Source organism: Schistocerca americana, chromosome 6 (genome assembly GCF_021461395.2).
Source record: "Schistocerca americana isolate TAMUIC-IGC-003095 chromosome 6, iqSchAmer2.1, whole genome shotgun sequence".
Classification (NCBI taxonomy): Eukaryota; Metazoa; Arthropoda; class Insecta; order Orthoptera; family Acrididae; genus Schistocerca; species Schistocerca americana.
Window position 1 is genome coordinate 395,238,133 of NC_060124.1, and position 19,392 is coordinate 395,257,524.

General features: G+C 39.1%; 1 protein-coding gene across 1 annotated transcript in view; it reads right to left on the reverse strand.

The window, feature by feature from the left end:
• The window catches only part of LOC124620163 (neural-cadherin-like), a 115,046-nt gene that overhangs the window by 53,544 nt on the left and 42,110 nt on the right, over positions 1-19,392 (reverse strand). The window contains exons 2-3 of the mRNA XM_047146833.1: positions 11,727-11,840; positions 11,452-11,638 (exon numbers count right to left, since the gene is read on the reverse strand). Coding sequence (XP_047002789.1) covers positions 11,452-11,638; positions 11,727-11,840 — 301 coding nt within the window. The remainder of the gene's footprint in view (positions 1-11,451; positions 11,639-11,726; positions 11,841-19,392) is intronic.

Sequence of the window (19,392 nt, forward strand, 5' to 3'; positions counted from 1 at the left end):
AAACCACTTTTAAAACCGAAATGTACATTTGATAGCAAATTATGCGAAATAAAATATCAATCCTTACATACATCACCTTTTCAATAACTTTAGCAAACACTGGTGGCATAGAAATAGGTCCAAAATTATCTACATTATCACTTTTTATAAAGCGGCTTTACTACTGGGTACTTTAATCAGTCAGAAAACTGATCATTCTTAGAGGAAAAATTACAAATATGGCTAAGTACAGGGCTAACATGTGCAGCACAGTACTTTAATACCCTGCTAGGCACACCACCATATCCATGAGAGTCCTTGGTCTACAGTGATTTAATTATTGGCTCAATCTCCCCCTTGTCAGTATCACAGAGGAGTATTCAGACATCAGTCTCAGAAAGGCATTTTCCAAGACAGTAGAAACTAAATTCTTATTTAACTCGCCAGCAATGCTCAGAAAATGATTGTTAAATGTGGTACATATATCTGATTTATCAGTAACAGAAATATTTTTACTTCAAACAGACTTTATATTGTTGATCTTGTGCTGCTGGCCAGACACTTCCTCCACAACTGGCCATATGGTGTAAATTTTATCCTGTGAATTAGCTATTCTATTTGCATAGTAATTCTGTCAGACACAGCAAAGGACTTGGAAGAGCGGTTGAATGGAATGGACAGTGTCTTGAAAGGAGGATATAAGATGAACATCAACCAAAGTAAAACAAGGATAATGGAATGCAGTCAAATTAAATCAGGTGATGCTGAGGAAATTAGATTAGGAAATGACATACTTACAGCAGTAAGTGAGTTTTGCTATTTGGGAAGCAAAATAACTGATGATGGTCGAAGTAGAGAGGATATAAAATGTAGACTGGCAATGGTAAGGAAAGCGTTTCTGAAGAAGAGAAGTTTGTTAACATCGAGTATAGATTTAAGTGTCAGGAAGTCTTTTGTGAAAGTATTTGTACGGAGTGTAGCCATGTATGGAAATGAGAATAGAAGCTTTTGAAATGTGGTGCTAGAGAAGAATGCTGATATGGGTAGATCCCATAACTAATGAGGAGGTACTGAACGGAATTGGGGAAAAGAGGAATTTGTGGCACAACTTGCCTAGAAGAAGGGACTGGTTGGTAGGACATGTTTTGAGGCATCAAGGGATCACCAATTAAGTATTGGAGGGCAGCGTGGAGGGTAAAAATAGTAGGGGGAGGCCAAGAGATGAATACACTAAGCAAATTCAGAAGGATGTATGTTGCAGTAGTTACTTGGAGATGAAGAAGCTTGCACAGGATAGAGTAGCATGGAGAGTTGCATCAAACCAGTCTCTGGACTGAAGACCACAACAACAACAACTAATTGCTAATTGCATACCACATACTCTTTGCCTTCCTAACAATGTTTTTAAGCACCTTACAACACTGTTTTTAATGGACTACTGTAGCTTAATTGTGACTACTTCTAACATTTTGATATAATTTTCACTTTGTTCTACATGATATCCTTATCCCACTAGTCAGCCAACCAGGCTGCCTTTTACTGCTAACACCTTATTTAGCACATTCTGATGGAAAGCAGCTTTCAAAGAGCGTGATAAAAGTGTTAAGGAAACCATTAATTATGTCATCTATGTTCTATGTACAATAAACATCCTGCCAGCCTTGTTCCTTCATGAGGTTTAAAAAACTCTCTATTGCCATTGGATTATGGTAGCTTTCCTACATAGTTTATAATTAAATATAACATTTCTTTGAGTACACATCATTTCAGTGTTAAAATCTGTGCATCATGGCCTGAAAGGCCATTCACCCTTTCACTAGACTGAATAAAAATATTGTCTATGGTTGTGCCACTATTCCTCTGCACCCTGGTTGGAATAAACACAGTCTGCGTCAGATCATATGAATTTAGAAGATCTTCCAACATCCTTTTTCTTGCATAGTCACTACTAATTTAATATTGATATCACCAGATATAACTAATTTTTGGACTTCCTATTAAGTGAACCAAGAACCCTCCCTAGCTTGAGCAGAAATGCTCTGAAGTCAGAGTTAGGGGACCTATAAAATAGTTTCACTAAATTCAACTGCACCCGTAGAACATTCAAATACCTGTTCAGTGCACTGCCATGATATGTCTATTGAGTCAAATGGAAAACTGTTATTTCCATACATGGCCACTCCCCCACTCCATGAAGAACTTCTTCAACAACAGCCAGCTGATCTGTATCCTGGTAAAGGAAGCCTCTGACTTGCCAAATTATTTAAGTGGTGCTCCAATAAACCAATAATGTCACATACAACATATAGAAGTGGTTCACTAACATTATTTCTAATACCTCTTATATTTTGATGAAATATGCTAATTCCTTCACTACATCTACATCTACATCCATACTCCACAAGCAACCTGACGGTGAGTGGCTGAGGGTACCTTGAGTACCTCTATCTTCTCCCTTCTATTCCAGTCTCGTATTGTTCATGGAAAGGATTGTCGGTATGCCTCTGTGTGGGCTCTAATCTCTCTGATTTTATCCTCATGGTCTCTTCAGGAGATATACGTAGGAGGGAGCAATATACTGCTTGGCTCCTCGGTAAAGATAAGTTCTCGAAACTTCAACAAAAGCCCGTACTGAGCTACTGAGCGTCTCTCCTGCACAGTCTTCCACTGGAGTTTATCTATCATCTCTGTAACGCTTTCGTGATTACTAAATGATCCTGAGATCATTTGGACCTTCTCTACCTCATCTATCAACCATATCTGGTACAGATCCCACACTGGTGAGCAGTATTCAAGCAGTGAGCGAACAAGTGTACTGTAACCTACTTCCTTTGATTTCGGATTGCATTTCCTTAGGATTCTTCCAAAGAATCTCAGTGTTGCATCTGCTTCACTGATGATCAACTTTATATGATAATTCCATTTTAAATCACTCCTAATGCCTACTCCCAGATAATTTATGGAATTAACTGCTTCCAGTTGCTGACCTGCTACATTGTAGTTTAATGATAAGGAATCTTTATTTCTATTTATTCGCAGCATATTACACTTGTCTACATTGAGATTCAATTGCCATTCCCTGCACCATGCATCAATTCGCTGCATATCCTCCTGCATTTCAGTACAATTTTCCGTTGTTACAACCTCTCGATATACCACAGCATTATTTGCAAAAAGCCTCAGTGAACTTCCGATGTTATCCACAAGGTCATTTATGTATATTGTGAATCTCCTCTGAAGGTGATTCCTTTATTAGAGAGACTTCCTTTAAGCAGGGATACGTATCAGCTAACTTCAGTCTAAAAAAGATGCAGCTCTAATGCCAACTACTAGAGGAATTTTCCCACGTGTGATCCCTCCACCGCCCACTACACTTCACCTATAAGCTTTGCCAGCCTCCCTTTCCCATACTTATTGAGGTTCAGGCCATGCCTAGTGAAACTCGATCTACTGATAGACTCAGCTGGCACCACTGCAATGTGAACCATGCCGTCCACCATCGGCACCTTCTCCACGCCCATGTTAACATGCCTAACACCAGCACTAGGATGAGGCCAATCATGACTCTGAAACAGCTGGACAAAGTGCACATTAGTGCCACCATTTTGAGTAGCTATCTTCACCAGGTCAACACCTACATCACACTCCTCGTCCCTATCAATACTATTCCCAGCTCCACCTGATCCTCTTTCATAAAATTCCTCACCACCCTTCTTGTTCTCCAGATTTGGCACCAGCAGACTTTTTTTTCTTTCTCCACCTTAAATTAGTCCTGAAAGGCTTATGCTTAGCAGATGTTGTGGATATCCAACAGTATGTGATTAGGTGCCTTGAGTGATTCCACAAGAAGTGTTTTTTGACAGTTTCCAACAGCTTTACAACTGATGGCAGAAGTGTTTTGTAGCTAATGGTAATTACTTTTGAAGGGCAGTGTAAAGGTATTTTGTCTGTAACTCGTTTCCTTCATTTCTGGACACGATTCCCTGAACTTTTCAGACATGTCCTGTATAATGTTCTTAGTAGTTCACAACATGGGAGTTAAGCTTTATAACAAACTCCCTGAAAACATAAAAGCTATTACTGAGGTCAATAAATTTGGAAAATCTCTAAAGTCATATTTACAGCATCACTGCTTCTACTCCATTGAAGAATATTTATATTTATGAAATGTGTTATATAAATACTTACGTGTAAAGTGTATTATTGTAAGCTTAAATATGTATGCCTTGAAATTACTTTCAGACTGTATATTTATAACTTGACTTGTCCAATGTCTTATGCATAAGCTGCTATGTAGACAACAGGACCAATAAAATACAATCTACAATCTACAAACATAGTTTCCAAACAGAGTAATCCACAGTAATAGCAGAAGGAACTCTTTACAAGAACTGACAAATCAACTGAATAAATGAACCAATATTATTAGCACTTTTTTTATATGTGTTCAAGGTCTTTGATACTGTCAATCATTCAGTTCTCTTAAATGAACTAAAAACTTATTGTATATAAGAAATGGCACTAAATTCCTCAAATCCTGATCCCTATGACAGAGTACAGTGTGCCATACTATATTACAAAAATGGAGGGTAGACTCTAACAATGACATAAGCAAATAGTAATATTCTCAAGTCTGCTGTCTCACAGGGTTGCATTCTTGGTCAGCTCGTGTTTCTAGTAAATACTAATGATGTAAAAAAGATACAAAACTTAAACTTAGTGATTTACACTGATGATACATTTTTTACTTGCTGGGACTAAACTGAACAGTTACAAATGCAAAACAACAGAAGGAACAGTAAGCATTATCGTCAATAGACTTACATTAAATGTGGATAAGGCATTATTCTCAAGTTTTTATTAAATTATGATTCACCTAAATGCTAAATGTATTAGTTCATGCTTCAGACATTCTGCCTCAGATCCATACCATCAAACAATTTACACACAAAATAAAGTAGTGCGGGAACATCTGTTGTGCCATCGATTTTCACTGTTCGATGTTGAAGAACTTCAGAATTAAAATCATAATAAATTAATAGCAACAGGAAAATAGGACTGTTTGATTTAGGCAAATACAATAAAAGAAATAAGAACGTGATATAAAAGCAACTAAAACAAGAAGAAATACTTACATTTCACTAAATTACATAGAGAGGCATTAGTTTGTAATGTAGTTTTTTTAAATAGGGACTAATATGGAATTCAATATCTTGGTTCAGTGAAGTATACCATATCAGCACTTTTTGTAATCTAAAGCACTGCATTTTTGGCAGTTTGATATTTCAATGCACTAATTGGTAGCTGGCTAACTTACTTTTCTAATAATCAGCCTTGCAACAAATCTGAAGCAGCCTGCCAAGAATTCCTCTCCTGTGTCAACCTCTTCAACTCAGAATAGACTTGCGCCCAACATCTTCATTTATTTGTTGGAGCTATTCCAATCTGTCTCTTCCTCAACAGTTTTTATCTTGTACAGCTCCCCCTGATACCATAAAAGTTATTCCTTGATGTCTTACTTGCTTCCATACAATGCTGCGTTCCAAACGTACAATCTTAAAAATTCCTTCATCTAATTAAGAAAAATTTTTGGTATTACTAGAAATTTTTGGCCTGGAATGGCCTCTTTGCCTGTGCTAGTCTGGTTTTATGTCCCCTTTGCTTTGTCTATCAGGTGTTATTTTGCTTCAAAGATGGCAGAATTCTTTCACTTCATGTACTTTGTGGTCCTCGATCCTTAGTCTTATTTCTTCTATTTTCATTATTCTTGTCCTTTTTTTGTTTACTCTGAATCCATAGTGTTTGCTCACTACAATGTTCATTCCAATAATGATCATATCATTGATAGCTTTCATTCTGAATTTTAAACTCACGCTTGAACCTTCCTTTCATTTTTGTCATTTATTCTTTGATTTGTACCTTGACCAATAGGGACAAAAGACTACATCCCTGTCTTACACCCTTTTTAATCTGAGTATCTTATTCATGCTGTTCCATTGTAATTTTTCCCTATTCATTCTTGTACGTGCAGCGTATTACCCACCTTTCCTAATAACTTATACCTATTTTCCTCAGAATTTTGAAAATATGACACAATTTTACATTCTTCAATGCTTTTACTAAGTCAGCCAGTGCTATGAACATGTCATGATTTTTCACAAGTCTTACTTCCATTATCAAGGGCGTCAGAATTGCCTCTCTGGTATCCTTCCTGAAGTCAAACTGATTGTCAGCTAACACAGCCTCAATTTTCTTTTCCATTCTTTTGTATGTTATTCTTGTCAGCTAATTCAATACATGAGCTATTAAGTAGATTGTGCAAAAATTCTTGCACTTATCTGCCCTTACTTTCTTTGGGATTGTGTGGATGATATTTTTTTGAAAGTTATACTAATGGTATGTCTCTGGTCTCATAGATTCTACATACTAACTTGTGCAGTTGTTTGGTTGTCATTTCTCCAATGATTTTAGAAATTCTGATAGGATGTTGTCTATGCCCTGCACCTAATTTGATTGCAAGCCTTCCAAAGCGGAATCCCCTGGATCCCTTACGTTTTCCACATCAGTTCCCATTTGTGCTTTTATCATGCCGTGCCGACAACCCCGCCCCCCCCCCCCCCCCCCTCTCACCACCTATAGAGGCCTTCAATGTATTAATTTATTGTTTTCCTGCCATAGAGGTCTTGAATGTATTGTTTTCCTCTAGCCACAGATTTCTCTGCATTTGACTGTGGAACTGACTTTTCTCAATGCTGGATCTGTCCTTCAGACAACCATTTCTTATTTGATTTCTTCAGTTTTTTCCTGCAGCCATTTCACCTTAGCTTCCCTGAATTCCTATTTGTTTTGTTCCTAAGTGACATTTTGCTATATTCCTGTATTTTCCTAGACAATTTTGTGCTTTTTGCTTTTACTGATCACTTGAAGTACTTCATCTGTTACCCAAGGTTTCTTCACAACTACCTTTGTTGTCTCTATATTTTTCTGCCTAATTTTTGTGATTGCCCTTTTTGAAGACATCCATTTCTCTTCAACTGAACTGCTTGTTGTGGTATTGCTCACAATGTCTACAATGTTAGAGAGCTTCACATGCATCCCATCATTCATCAGTACTTCAGCATCCCAGTTGTTTCCACATTGATTCTTCCATGATTCTCTTAAACTTCAGATTGAAAGCAAACAGTGGAAAATACAGGATGAAATAATGACAATATTATTAAAAGGATAGATTCCTATTCACCATACAGTTGCAGACATTCAAAGAAACCATCTATACATTTGAGCTTTCAGCCAAAAGGCCTTCTTCTAAAGCATAAAACACACATGAATTCACACGAACACAACTCACTCACACATGACCACTGTCTGGCAACTGGGGCTGGACTGTAAGCACTGCACATGATGGGAGAAGCAATCTGTGGATGACGGGGGTAAGGGAGAGACTGGGATGGGGTGGGGAGGGGAGGGACAGCAGGGTAGAGGTGGGGGACGATAAAGTGCTGCTTGTGGGAGCATGGATAGATGTGGTGGGGACAATGTTGGGCTGCTGGGTGCACTTGAGAGTGGAAAAGGAGAGAAGTAGAGGAGAGGAAAAAAGACTAGTGGCTGCTTTGGTGGAATAGACGGCTGTGTAGAGCTGGAGTGGAAGCAGGGAAGGTGTTAGGTGGGTGAAGGACAGTGGTGAATGCTGAGTCCAGGGTGGTTATGGGAACATAGGATATATTGTAGTGGAGTTCCCACCTGCGCATTTCAGTAAAGCTGGTGTTGGTAGGAAGGATGCAGATGGTGCTTGCTGTGAAGCAGTTACTGAAGTGAACCATGTTGCACTAGGTAGCATGTTCAGCAACGGGTGTTTTAGCTGTCTCTTGAGCACAGTTGTAGGTGGCCATTCATGCAGACAGGCACCATGTTGGTTGTCATGCCCATGTAGAATACAGCACATTGTATCAGCTAAATTTGTATATCACATGACCGTTTACACAAGTAGCTCTGCTGTCTTTGATGGGATAAGTGCAGCATACGACTGGTGACTGGACTGGAGTAGGTCATGGTGGGAGGATGTAAGGGACAGGTCTTGCATCTAAGTCTATTACAGAGATATGAGCCATGAGGCAAGGAGTTGGGAGCAGGGCTGGAATAAGGATGCACATCAATAGTGTGTGTTTTCAGTGGACAGTGAAATACGAGTGTAGCAGAAATGGGAAGTATAGTGGATAGAATAGTCTTCATTCCAAGGCATGGAGAGAGGTAGTTGAAACCCTGGCACAGGATGTGTTTCAGTTGCTCCAGTCCTGGATGATACTGAGTCACGAGGGGAGTGCGCCTTTTTCGCCAGAGAATGGGAGTGTGGGGGAGAGACAATTTTTTTTTTTTTTTAATTGGGGGAGGGGTCTGTCTGCAACTCAATGTCTCCTCTATATAGTGAGCAGCAATCTATCCTTTTCATAATAATGTTGTTATTCCACCTTGGACTGTAGTTATTCCTTCCTGGACTCCTGATTGTTTCGTAGGGCTATAAATAGAGACACACCAAATGAAATGAGTTTTGCTGTAGAAGGGCAATGTGTGAAACCTTCAATGATACTGTAACAGAATCTTAAAGAAAGATATCTTACAAAACCCAAAGAGATTCTTGTCAAATGTTAAGGCTGTCAATGGCACCTAAGATAATCTCTAGACACTCATAGATGGCACAACAAGTGAAACTGAGGATAGCAATGCGAAGGCGGACATGATTAACTCTGTTTTCAAATTTGTTGTTCAAAGTAATATCCAGAAATACTGCCTCAGTTTAATTCTCACACCACTGCTAGGATATGTGGTAAATATACTAATGTCAGAAGTATTGAGAAAATGTTGAAATCACTATCACTGAACAAAACTCCCTGTAATTTTGTACACAGTATTTACAACTTAATTAGGGCTTCTATTAATCATAATACAACAAAACAATAAACCACAGTATAAATAGACCATGATCCTACCACTGTCAAATTCTAACACATGGTAGTAGAATTTTCTCTTTCTTACACAAAACTATAACATGGTCTCACAAACAGACAACATTCAAATGTGATTTCTGAGTGAGTAACTCGGTGTGTAGTCTTTACCTATATAACAGATTTCAAAAACTTTTCATATTACAGTCAATACTACAGTCAACCTATAGTCTTTCTTCTGTAAGTGCGCCAGCCACAGTGGCCAAGTGGTTCTGGGCGCTTCAATCCGGGACCGCGCGACTGCTACAGTCGCAGGTTCGAATCCTGCCTCGGGCATGGATGTGTGTGATGTCCTTAGGTTAGTTAGGTTTAAGTAGTTCCAAGTTCTAGGGGACTGATGACCTCAGATGTTAAGTCCCATAGTGATCAGAGCCACTTGAACCATTTTCTGTAAGTGCTTCTACGGAAAGAGGACACTTTGGCTTAAGGCAATGTGAGGAACAGAGAATGAATACCATTGGCCACACATCTAGAGGTATAATGAGAATGGGAATGTTTACTCATATCTTGGTCAGTACATGTAACCCATAGATGCGCTCATCTTGTACCAATCAGCAGCAATGGTATACATAACACACTGAAGTAAGAAGGACTTGCAAAAGCAGATTACAGGGAATTTCAAGTTTAAACAGACTCATTACATTATTTATTTCTCAATTGACTCATGGAATGCAACAACATTTCACAATCCTTCGAAACAGCCAATGCTGATAGATCACTTAAAGTTGGCAGCAATCAAAAACAGAGGACGCTCAACACAAGCTGGTTCAATTTTTGTAGCTTTCTTTCTGTAATTGTACCCATTATACCATCAGCATTCACGTGTGTCTTCATTTGCTACCGAGCGTGGTGGCGCAGTGGTTAGCACACTGGACTCGCATTCAGGAGGACGACGGTTCAATCCCGTCTCCGGCCATCCTGATTTAGGTTTTCCGTGATTTCCCTAAATCGCTTCAGGCAAATGCCGGGATGGTTCCTTTGAAAGGGCACGGCCGATTTCCTTCCCCATCCTTCCCTCACCCGAGCTTGCGCTCCGTCTCTAATGACCTCGTTGTCGACGGGACGTTAAACACTAAGCTCCTCCTCCTCCTCCTCCTCCTTCATTTGCTTCTAAAGAGAATCAGTTCTCATCATATGTTCTCGCAGTGAAAATGAAGACATAAAAACTCCAAGACACAAGAAGATTAACTACTCTCGTGTTTATTTGAAGAAATGGGAGGAACAATATTCTAGGTTGAAGTCCGTGGCCTCCAGTGTTAACTAAGCTTACAGTGTACTGTTTTATTTCTCTCCGTTTGTGGAGTTACCTCAAATTATGATACTGAACATATAAAAGGTTAAAAGCTAGCAAAGTATGCTAGTTTTTTATTTATATCTTCATTGTCACCCACTCCAAGAAAATATGCTGTAGGTGTGTGGTTGAAATGTATTGTGACTAAATCTCTCCTAAAACCTCCCTTAAAATGTAGATCAGTAACTGGTGATCTCCCTTAAAGCAAAAAAAAAAAAAAAAAAAATGTGGTCACCCTGTTATGACATAAATGTAAAAATCTATAAATCTAGCAAAATCTGAGGCACTAATCTCTTACTGGTAATTTTCAAAGTGCTTCACAACACTGGAGAAGTAATGATAAGCCGGCCGAAGTGGCCGTGCGGTTAAAGGCGCTGCAGTCTGGAACCGCAAGACCGCTACGGTCGCAGGTTCGAATCCTGCCTCGGGCATGGATGTTTGTGATGTCCTTAGGTTAGTTAGGTTTAACTAGTTCTAAGTTCTAGGGGACTAATGACCTCAGCAGTTGAGTCCCATAGTGCTCAGAGCCATTTGAACCAAGTAATGATAATCAGGTTGTCAGTGTTTAATGACTGAGGGAATATTTGTCCTACCGCATAAATGTGATTGCTTATAGTAACTTGTTGAACATATGACATGGGATGTAAAGAAGTCTCTAAACTTGATAAATAAAGATTAATATGGATTATGTGGTCTAGTTTAACCCAAACTGAGAGGTGTAGTATTTTGTTATGATCAATTTAGTACACTCTGAATCAATGATTGAAAGACTTTTTTTTCTTTTTTATTATTTTTTTAAACAAGTTATTTTATAAAAACTGACTTATTAGTCATTTTAAATAACTCTGTGTTGTACTTCTCAAAATATAGTTTGCACCCTCTGCACTGTGCATTAGTTATATCAATGGCACTAAAAAAGTAAAAATGTAAATTTAGAATGTGAAGTAAATATCATCATCCAATTGCAGAGTACATACATATAGGTATGTGCACATTACAGATAACTACAGTTGCAGTTTCTTAATTATTTGTACTTAACAGTTTTTCCATATTGTGTTGTCTTTTGGGGTCATAAGTCTTCTGGCTGATTTGGCCAACTATGATTTCATCCCTTGTATCAATTTCGATTGATTATGAGTATAGTATATAGAATGTGATAGTGAAGGTTTATTCAACACTCACCATTCTTAAAATCAGCATAAATTTCTAAAGTGTCCATGCCTGTGTATTCAGCTTTCCCACCAGCATGGATTCCTTCCTGTTTATCAATTACCAACCACTGATGCCCTTCAAATACTGATGTTTGATTATACCGTGTGAATTCACCATCATCTAGCTGCAGAGTTGATAATGACCCATATCGTGAAACCTGAAAATTTCATTAAAAGATGCAGTTTAACTCATCAAGCAATAAAAAGAACTTTTCCCAACATTTTCGTCTTGAGCCTTAAACTTACCTTAACAGTATGCCAGTTTCCATCATCAACAGTTACATAACACAAACAGGTGTATCTCTCTTCTATGTTTTTACTGTTTAAATTATATTTGAAATAAACATTTCTTTGCTTTATCTGAAACAGATACAAATCTAATTTGAACATAATAACTTGCATATTCCTGTTGATGAGGTCACAAATAAAAATCTGTAGCAAGAGGAAAGAAAAACATGAGTTTAATACTAGAACTTAGGTCCAAATATTCATTTATGATTTTTAAAGTGCTTCTTCTGTTTGTTATAAAACAAAAATAGCTATTTCCTTCACAAGATTTTTAATATAGTGTAATAGTTTGGTATTATGGACACTATTAAATCCAAGGATGGTTGACTCAGGATGGTGTGCAGGACATTGGATACAAACTACCACTTCCTCAGTGGCCGTTGTTATGGCATAAAGTTAGTGCCATCATGCCAGTCAGGAATGACGGAGAAGAGAAGGCTGTGACAAGAGGTCAGCCATTTGCACGCTGACTGAACTTCCTCCAGGACGACAATGCGACAGCAGTGGCCTTTAAGCTTCAGCATTAACCACTTAGTTAGCCAATGCATTGTAGCCTCTTCATTAGCAATTTCTATGTACCTCAGTTAGAGATCAGCAGCCATTGCAGTTACGTTGACGTAAGTATTTGTATTTGTCTTGTTGTAATAAAACTCATTAATATGAGTTGTTTGATTGTTTGTCTAGTGAACCAAGTATGCAGGATTCCTGGACACAAAAACATGGTGATGAGATGTATGAATAACATGATGCCGATGACATAGGATTAACGCCATAGTGACAGCCTGTTAATGCTTCGAACCCAGAGCCACCAGTTGCTACAGATTGTCTCTGTTTTATTTTGTAGTGGGCTTTTGTGTTTTTCTGGGGCCTTAACTCTATCTTGTTTTTTCTTTGCAGGAGCATGTTTACATGTTTTACCAGTGTCTCTTCTAGTGTTTTTCCTTATCAGTGTCTTCAGGTTGGCATTGCAGAAATTTTCTTTGCTTGTGTGCTTATTTTTATTGCTTCCATTGTCTATTTATTGCATTTGCCTACTTCAAAATGAGCAACCCATCTATCCCACCCCCTGCTCAGGTGTCTCAGCTACAAGCTATAGATGCAACACAGCTAACAGAGGTGTTTGAGTTTCAGATGCTTCAGATTGCAACCCTTCTAAACATGGTACTGCAGTTGCTGGCCAACCAAGCAGTGAATGCAACACGAACACCCAACCAACATGCAACAACTGTAGCTCCAAGTGACATATTGCCTTTTTGCCAGTTTAACAAAAAAGAAGAGGAATGGTTCGAGTGGCTGCAACAATATGAAGCCCGCATCATTGCTCACAAACTATCAGGTACAGTGAAACTACATTACTTTTTGTCAATGGTAGGAAGTGCAGAAGTGCAGCCTTTCACCTCATTCAGAAATTGTTCCCTAATTCCACTCTGAGTGGACTTTCCTATGATCAGGTTGTAGGTTCTCTAACTAAGTATTACATCCAACGAGTGAGGTGTGGTGGCAGCTAAGTACCAATTTTTATGTGGCAAGAAAAGTCAGAACAAACTTATCTTGAGTGGGTAACAGATTTGCAGCATATGACAAAGAAATGCAAATTCAAATGTGCTTATGGTGCTTTATATTCAGATGTTATGTTGTGTGATGTGGGCTTGTACAATAAAACTAATGTCAAACTTAGAGAACAGATTTTGAACAGTCAGATCGATCATTTCATCATGTAGTGCAAATTCTAGATCGGTATGATTCAGGTGCCACAATGGCCAATAAATTTGAGTAGCCACCAATTTGTCGGGTTGAGTCATCCCTTGCTAGCAACTGGCCCAGTGGGCAGCAACAGCACGCGTGTGTCAAGCCATGTAAACAGTTCTCTAAACAGGTGGTTACATCAGTGAACAGAATAAGTCATGCCCTAAGTGCTATTCATGGCACAAACACCAAGATTGCCCATCCAGACAAGCACAGTGTTCCGTTTGTGGCAAGAAAGGTCACATACAATCTGTATGTTTGCAATGGAACAAACTTAGAATTCTGTCCACTCACAAAAATCTAGTCACAAGGTCCATGTAATCATTGCAGTTTATTCAAAGCAAAATTAGCAAGCAAACAGTTTCTTCAGTGCTACGCCAGTCCAACAAACTTTTTGTTCATTTACATCTTAGTAGAAAACATCTGAAATTTCAGTTGGACGCGGGTGCCTCTGTTACATTGCTGAATCATAACACATATGAACTGTTAGGCTCCCCATACCTGTCTGAAACTAGCACGCACCTGATGGCTTATAAGGGATAAGACATTCCTATTCTTGGAAAATATACTTCGCCTGCCACGTATTCCTCGCATAAGTGAACTGTGACTTTCATTGCGCTACAATCATGCGATTGTGAGAACATATGTGACCTTGATTCGTTTGCTTTGTTTGGATTTAAAATTCAGGACAAAGTGTTGTCAGTGACTGCATTCAATGCCAAAGACAGTGTAGCTAGCTTGCTGAAAGAATTCCCTGAAATGTTACTATGAAAGACAATGCTCAGTCGAAATTTTGCCAGGCCAGAACTGCTCCCATTGCATTATGGGACAATGTGGCTGCTGACCTTAAAGAACTGCAAGATAGCGGAGCTTTTGCACCCACACAAGCCAGTCAATGGGCAAGTCCACTGGTTTTGCTCCCCAAACCTTTAGGTCACATTGACCTCTGTGTTGACTTTAAGTCCACCATCAATCCACAAAATGTGATTAATAATTATCTATTGCCACACATGGAGGATCTCATGCAAAGATTAGGTGCTGGTCGCTACTTTCCAAAAATTGATTTGCGCGATGCGTATCTTCAAATACCACTAGATGAAGAATCTCAAACTGTGTGTGTTGTGAACACTCATTTGGGCTTGTTTAAATATTTACATTTGCCTTTTGGTAGTGCTTCTGTACCTGCCATTTTCCAATGGTATCTGGAACAGCTGACTGCTCAAGTACCAAACTGTTCAAACTATTTTGGCGATACTGTTGTAATAGACCGTGCACCTGAAGAATACATTGCATATTTGAGTGCTTTGTTTCGTGTGTTATCTGATGCAGGTCTAATGTGTGGGCTGGACAAGTGTAATTTTTTTAAACCTGGATTGCAGTATCTTGGTCATGTCATAAACAATCAACTGTACATCCTCTTCAGTCACATTTTTTACCCATATATGATCTGCCAGTTCCTCGCAATGTCACAGAATTGCGGTCAGTCTTGGGGAAAACGAACTATTATATTCAGTTCATGCCGAATGCTGCACAGGTTGCAGCTCCATTGCATCGCTTCCGCCGCAAGAACTTTCCCTTGGTTTGGACAGATGAGTGCCAAGAAGCTCTTCAAAAACTTAAAGACGCATTCCTGAATGATCAATGCTTGGTTCACTTTGATCCTGATAAACCAGTTGTGTTGCAAGTTGATGCTTCCACTTACAAAATCAGTGCAGTGCTCTCACACAGATTTGGTAATAAAGTCAGGCCTATTGCTTTTGTCCAAAGCTCAATGTAACTATTTACACATAGAAAAAGAGACACTGGCTGCTGCATATGGCATCACCAAATTCCACCACTATCTGTATGGCAGAAAATCCTACTTAGAAACGGATTACAAGCCATTGCAGTCCTTGTTTCATCTGATGAAGCTGGTTTCTGAATGAACTGCCTAAAAATTGCAAAGTTGGAATTTGTTGTTGTCTCAATACCAGTACGAAATTGTGTGTCGTCTGACAGCTCAACATTTATTTATGTATTTACACGTCTTGTTCTGTAGGACCAAATTGAGGAGCAAATCTCCAAGGTCTTGGAATGAGTCAGTACATGAAATTACAACATAAAAGTAATAACAGATAAAATAAAATGTTTATGAACACAAAACAAGTCTAGCCATAAGTTTAAGTAAATGCAATCAACAACATAACATAAGAACCAGCTTAATTTTTCAAGGAACTCCTCAGCAGAATAGAATGGAGTGTCCCATGAGGAAAATCTTCTGTTTTAATTTGAAAGTGCATGGATTACCACTAAGATTTTTGAATTCTTGTGGTAGCTTATTGAAAATGATGCAGCAGTATATTGCACACCTTTCTGCACAAGAGTTAAGGAAGTGCAATCCAAATGCAGATCGGATTCCTGCCAAGTATTAACTGCATGAAAGCTGCTGATTATTAGGAATAAGATGATATTATTAACAAGGAACAACAGTAAAATATATATATATAGTAAGAAGGCAATCTCAAAATATCCACACTGGTGTACAGGGGCTGAGAAGAGGTTCGCGAGCTTACACAACTTCTTGCCTGAACTGTCCACTTCTGAGCCAAAAATATCATTTTAGAACGGGAAGAGTTAGCCCAAAAAGTTTTGCATCACCTCGGTTCACAGAACTCCTGAAGATAGACCTTGACTGTGGATATTGTATCACAGACACAGTCTTTTTGACTGTTCAGAGATGACACTAAACCTGCCCAAAGATGTAAACAACCATCCATGAGCAACGCCCATCAGACGGAAGGGGTCTGACAGCTGATCAGTTCCAGGCATTCCACCAGGAAGGAGGTACACAGCTCATGTTGTTTGTAGTTCAACCATGCCTAGGGTCTGTAGTTCAACCATGCCTAGACGGTCAATACTGCAGTTTGATTGTGTCCGCGTTGTTACTTTGTGCCAGGAAGAGCTCTCAACAAGGGAAGTGTCTAGGCATCTCGTAGTGAACCAAAGTGATGTTGTTCGGACATGGAGGAGATACAGAGAGACAGGAACTGTTGATGACATGCCTCGCTGAGGCCGCCCAAGGGCTACTACTGCATTGGATGACCACTACCTATGGATTACGGCTTGGAGGAACTCTGACAGTGATGCCACTATGTTGAATAATGCTTTTTGTGCAGAAACAGGAAGTCATGTTATGACTCAAACTGTGTGCATGATGCACAACTTCACTCCCAACATATGTGGTGAGGTCCATATTTGCAACCACGACACCATGCAGCGCAGTACAGATGGGCCCAACAACATGCCAAATGGACCGCTCATGTTCTCTTCACCGATGAGTGTCACATATGCCTTCAACCAGACAATCGTTGGAGATGTGTTTGGAGGCAACCCGGTCAAGATATATGCCTTAGACATACTGTCCAGCGAGTGCAGTAAGGTGGAGGTTCCCTGATGTTTTGGGGTGGCATGGAAGGCACCGTAGCGGCTGTACAATACGTGAATGCTGTCCTCTGACCAATAGTGAAACCATATTGGCAGCACATTGGCATGGCATTTGTCTTCATGGATGACAATTCGCAACCCCATCGTGAACATCTTGTGAAAGACTACCTTCAGGAAAATGACATAGCTCAACTAGAGTGGCCAGCATGTTCTCCAGACATGAACCCTATCGAACATGCCTGTGATAGATTGAAAATGGCTGTTTATTTCTGACATGACCCACCAACCACTCTGAGGGATCTACGCAGAATTGCCGATGAGGATTGTGACAATCAGGACAACAAGTGCCTTGACGAACTTGTGGCTAGTATGCCATGACGAATACAGGCATGCATCAATGCAAGAGGACGTGCTACTGGGTATTACAGGTACCAGTGTGTACAGCAGTCTGGGTCACCAGCTCTAAAGGTGTCGCTATGTGGTGGTTCAACATGCAATGAGTGGTTTTCATGAGCATTAAAAATGGCGGAAATGATGTTTATATTAATCTCTATTCCAATTTTCTGTATAGGTTCTGGAACTCTTGGATCAAAGGCGATTCAAAACTTTTTTTTGATGTGTGTATAATACCATACACCATAAGTGACTGAAAATAAGCAAAAATCAAACAATGGAAGATCCAGGATGGGATGTAACAATATTAGAGAAGGAGAAGTTGCCACTCACCATATATCAAAGGTGCTGAGTTGCAGATAGGCAGAATGAAAAGATTCACACAATTCTAGCTTTTGGCCATTAAGGCCTTTGTCAACAATAGACACACATATACACACACACTCACGCAAACACAACTCGTACACACAACCACAGTCTCAGGAAAGCGCACTTGTTGGCTGAGACTGCAGTTGTGTGTGCGAGTTGTGTGTGTGTGTGTGTGTGTGTGTGTGTGTGTGTGTGTGTGTGTGTGTGTTTTTGTGTGTCTACAGTTGACAAAGGGCTTAATGTCCAAAAACTACAATTGTGTGAATCTTTTTGTTATGCCTATCTGCAACTCAGCGTCTCTGCTACGTGAAAATAAGCAAAGCAGACTACTCTTCATTTTGAACGATCACTTACTTCAGGTACCGTTCGAATAGTAAAAATGGCAGCATTAAGTATTTGACCAAGATTGTGAATGTGGGCTTTCCATGACAGTTTACTATCTACCTGAACACTGTTCAGTTTCACTACTCATACGACCCTTCTGTGAAATTAAAACATTGGGTTTCATTGAATTGTGTGTCAGAAACTGTAAAAACTGAGTCTCATTATAATTTGGCATTAGTTTATTTTCTATGAACCATGAACTTATGTTATGAACTGCACTATTTGAAACAGCGCAAATGCTGCACACAACATCCTTTACTAAAAACACAACTCTTTAGAATCACCTGAAATACTAGAGAGCATGTCATATATACAAACAACGAACAGGGGTGGCCCCAACACTGATCCCTGGGGCACTCCCCATTTGACTGTGCCCCACTCAGACCCTTCATCATAACCATTCTCAACTGCGTGGATAATGACCTTTTGCTGTTTGTTGCTGAAGTAAGAAATAGGCCAACTGTGAGGTACTCCCCAAATTCCATGATGGTCCTACTTCGGGAGCTATATTTTGTGATCAACACAATTAAATGCCTCAGTTAAATAAAAAAAGATGCCTAGCATTTGAAACGATTTGTTTAATCCATTCAGTACCACACAGAGAAAATAGAATATAACATTTTCCATTCCTAAACCACTTCTAAAACCGAAATGTACATTTGATAGCTAATTATGTTAAATAAAATGGTCAATTATCCTTACATAAACAACCTTTCCAATAACTTTAGCAAACACTGATGGCATAGAAATAGGTCTAAAATTGCCTACATTATCCCTTTCTCCCTTTTTATAAAGTGGCTTTATGACTGAGTACTTTGATCATTCAGGAAACTGACCATTCTTAAAGGAAAAATTACAAATATGTCTAAGTACAGGGGTAACATGTGCAGCACAGTACTTTAATATCCTGCTAGGCTCTCCATCGTATCCATGAGAGTCATCAGTCTTCAGTGATTTAATTATTGACTCAATCTCACCCTTGTCAGTATCACAGAGGAGTATTCAGACATCAGTTTTATTTAACTCACCAACACTGCTCAGAAAATGATTGTTAAATACTGTACATACATCTGATTTATCAGTAACAGAAATATTTTTCTTACAAACTGACTTAATATTGTATAACTTGTGCTGCTTACCATACACTTCATTCACAACTGACGGTATGGTTTTAATTTTATCCTGTGACTTAGTTATTCTATTTGCATACCACATACCCTTTGCCTTCTTAATAATGTTTTAAGCACTTTACAATACTGTTTGTTATGGGCTACTGTAGCTTTATTGTGACAACTTCTAACATTTTGAT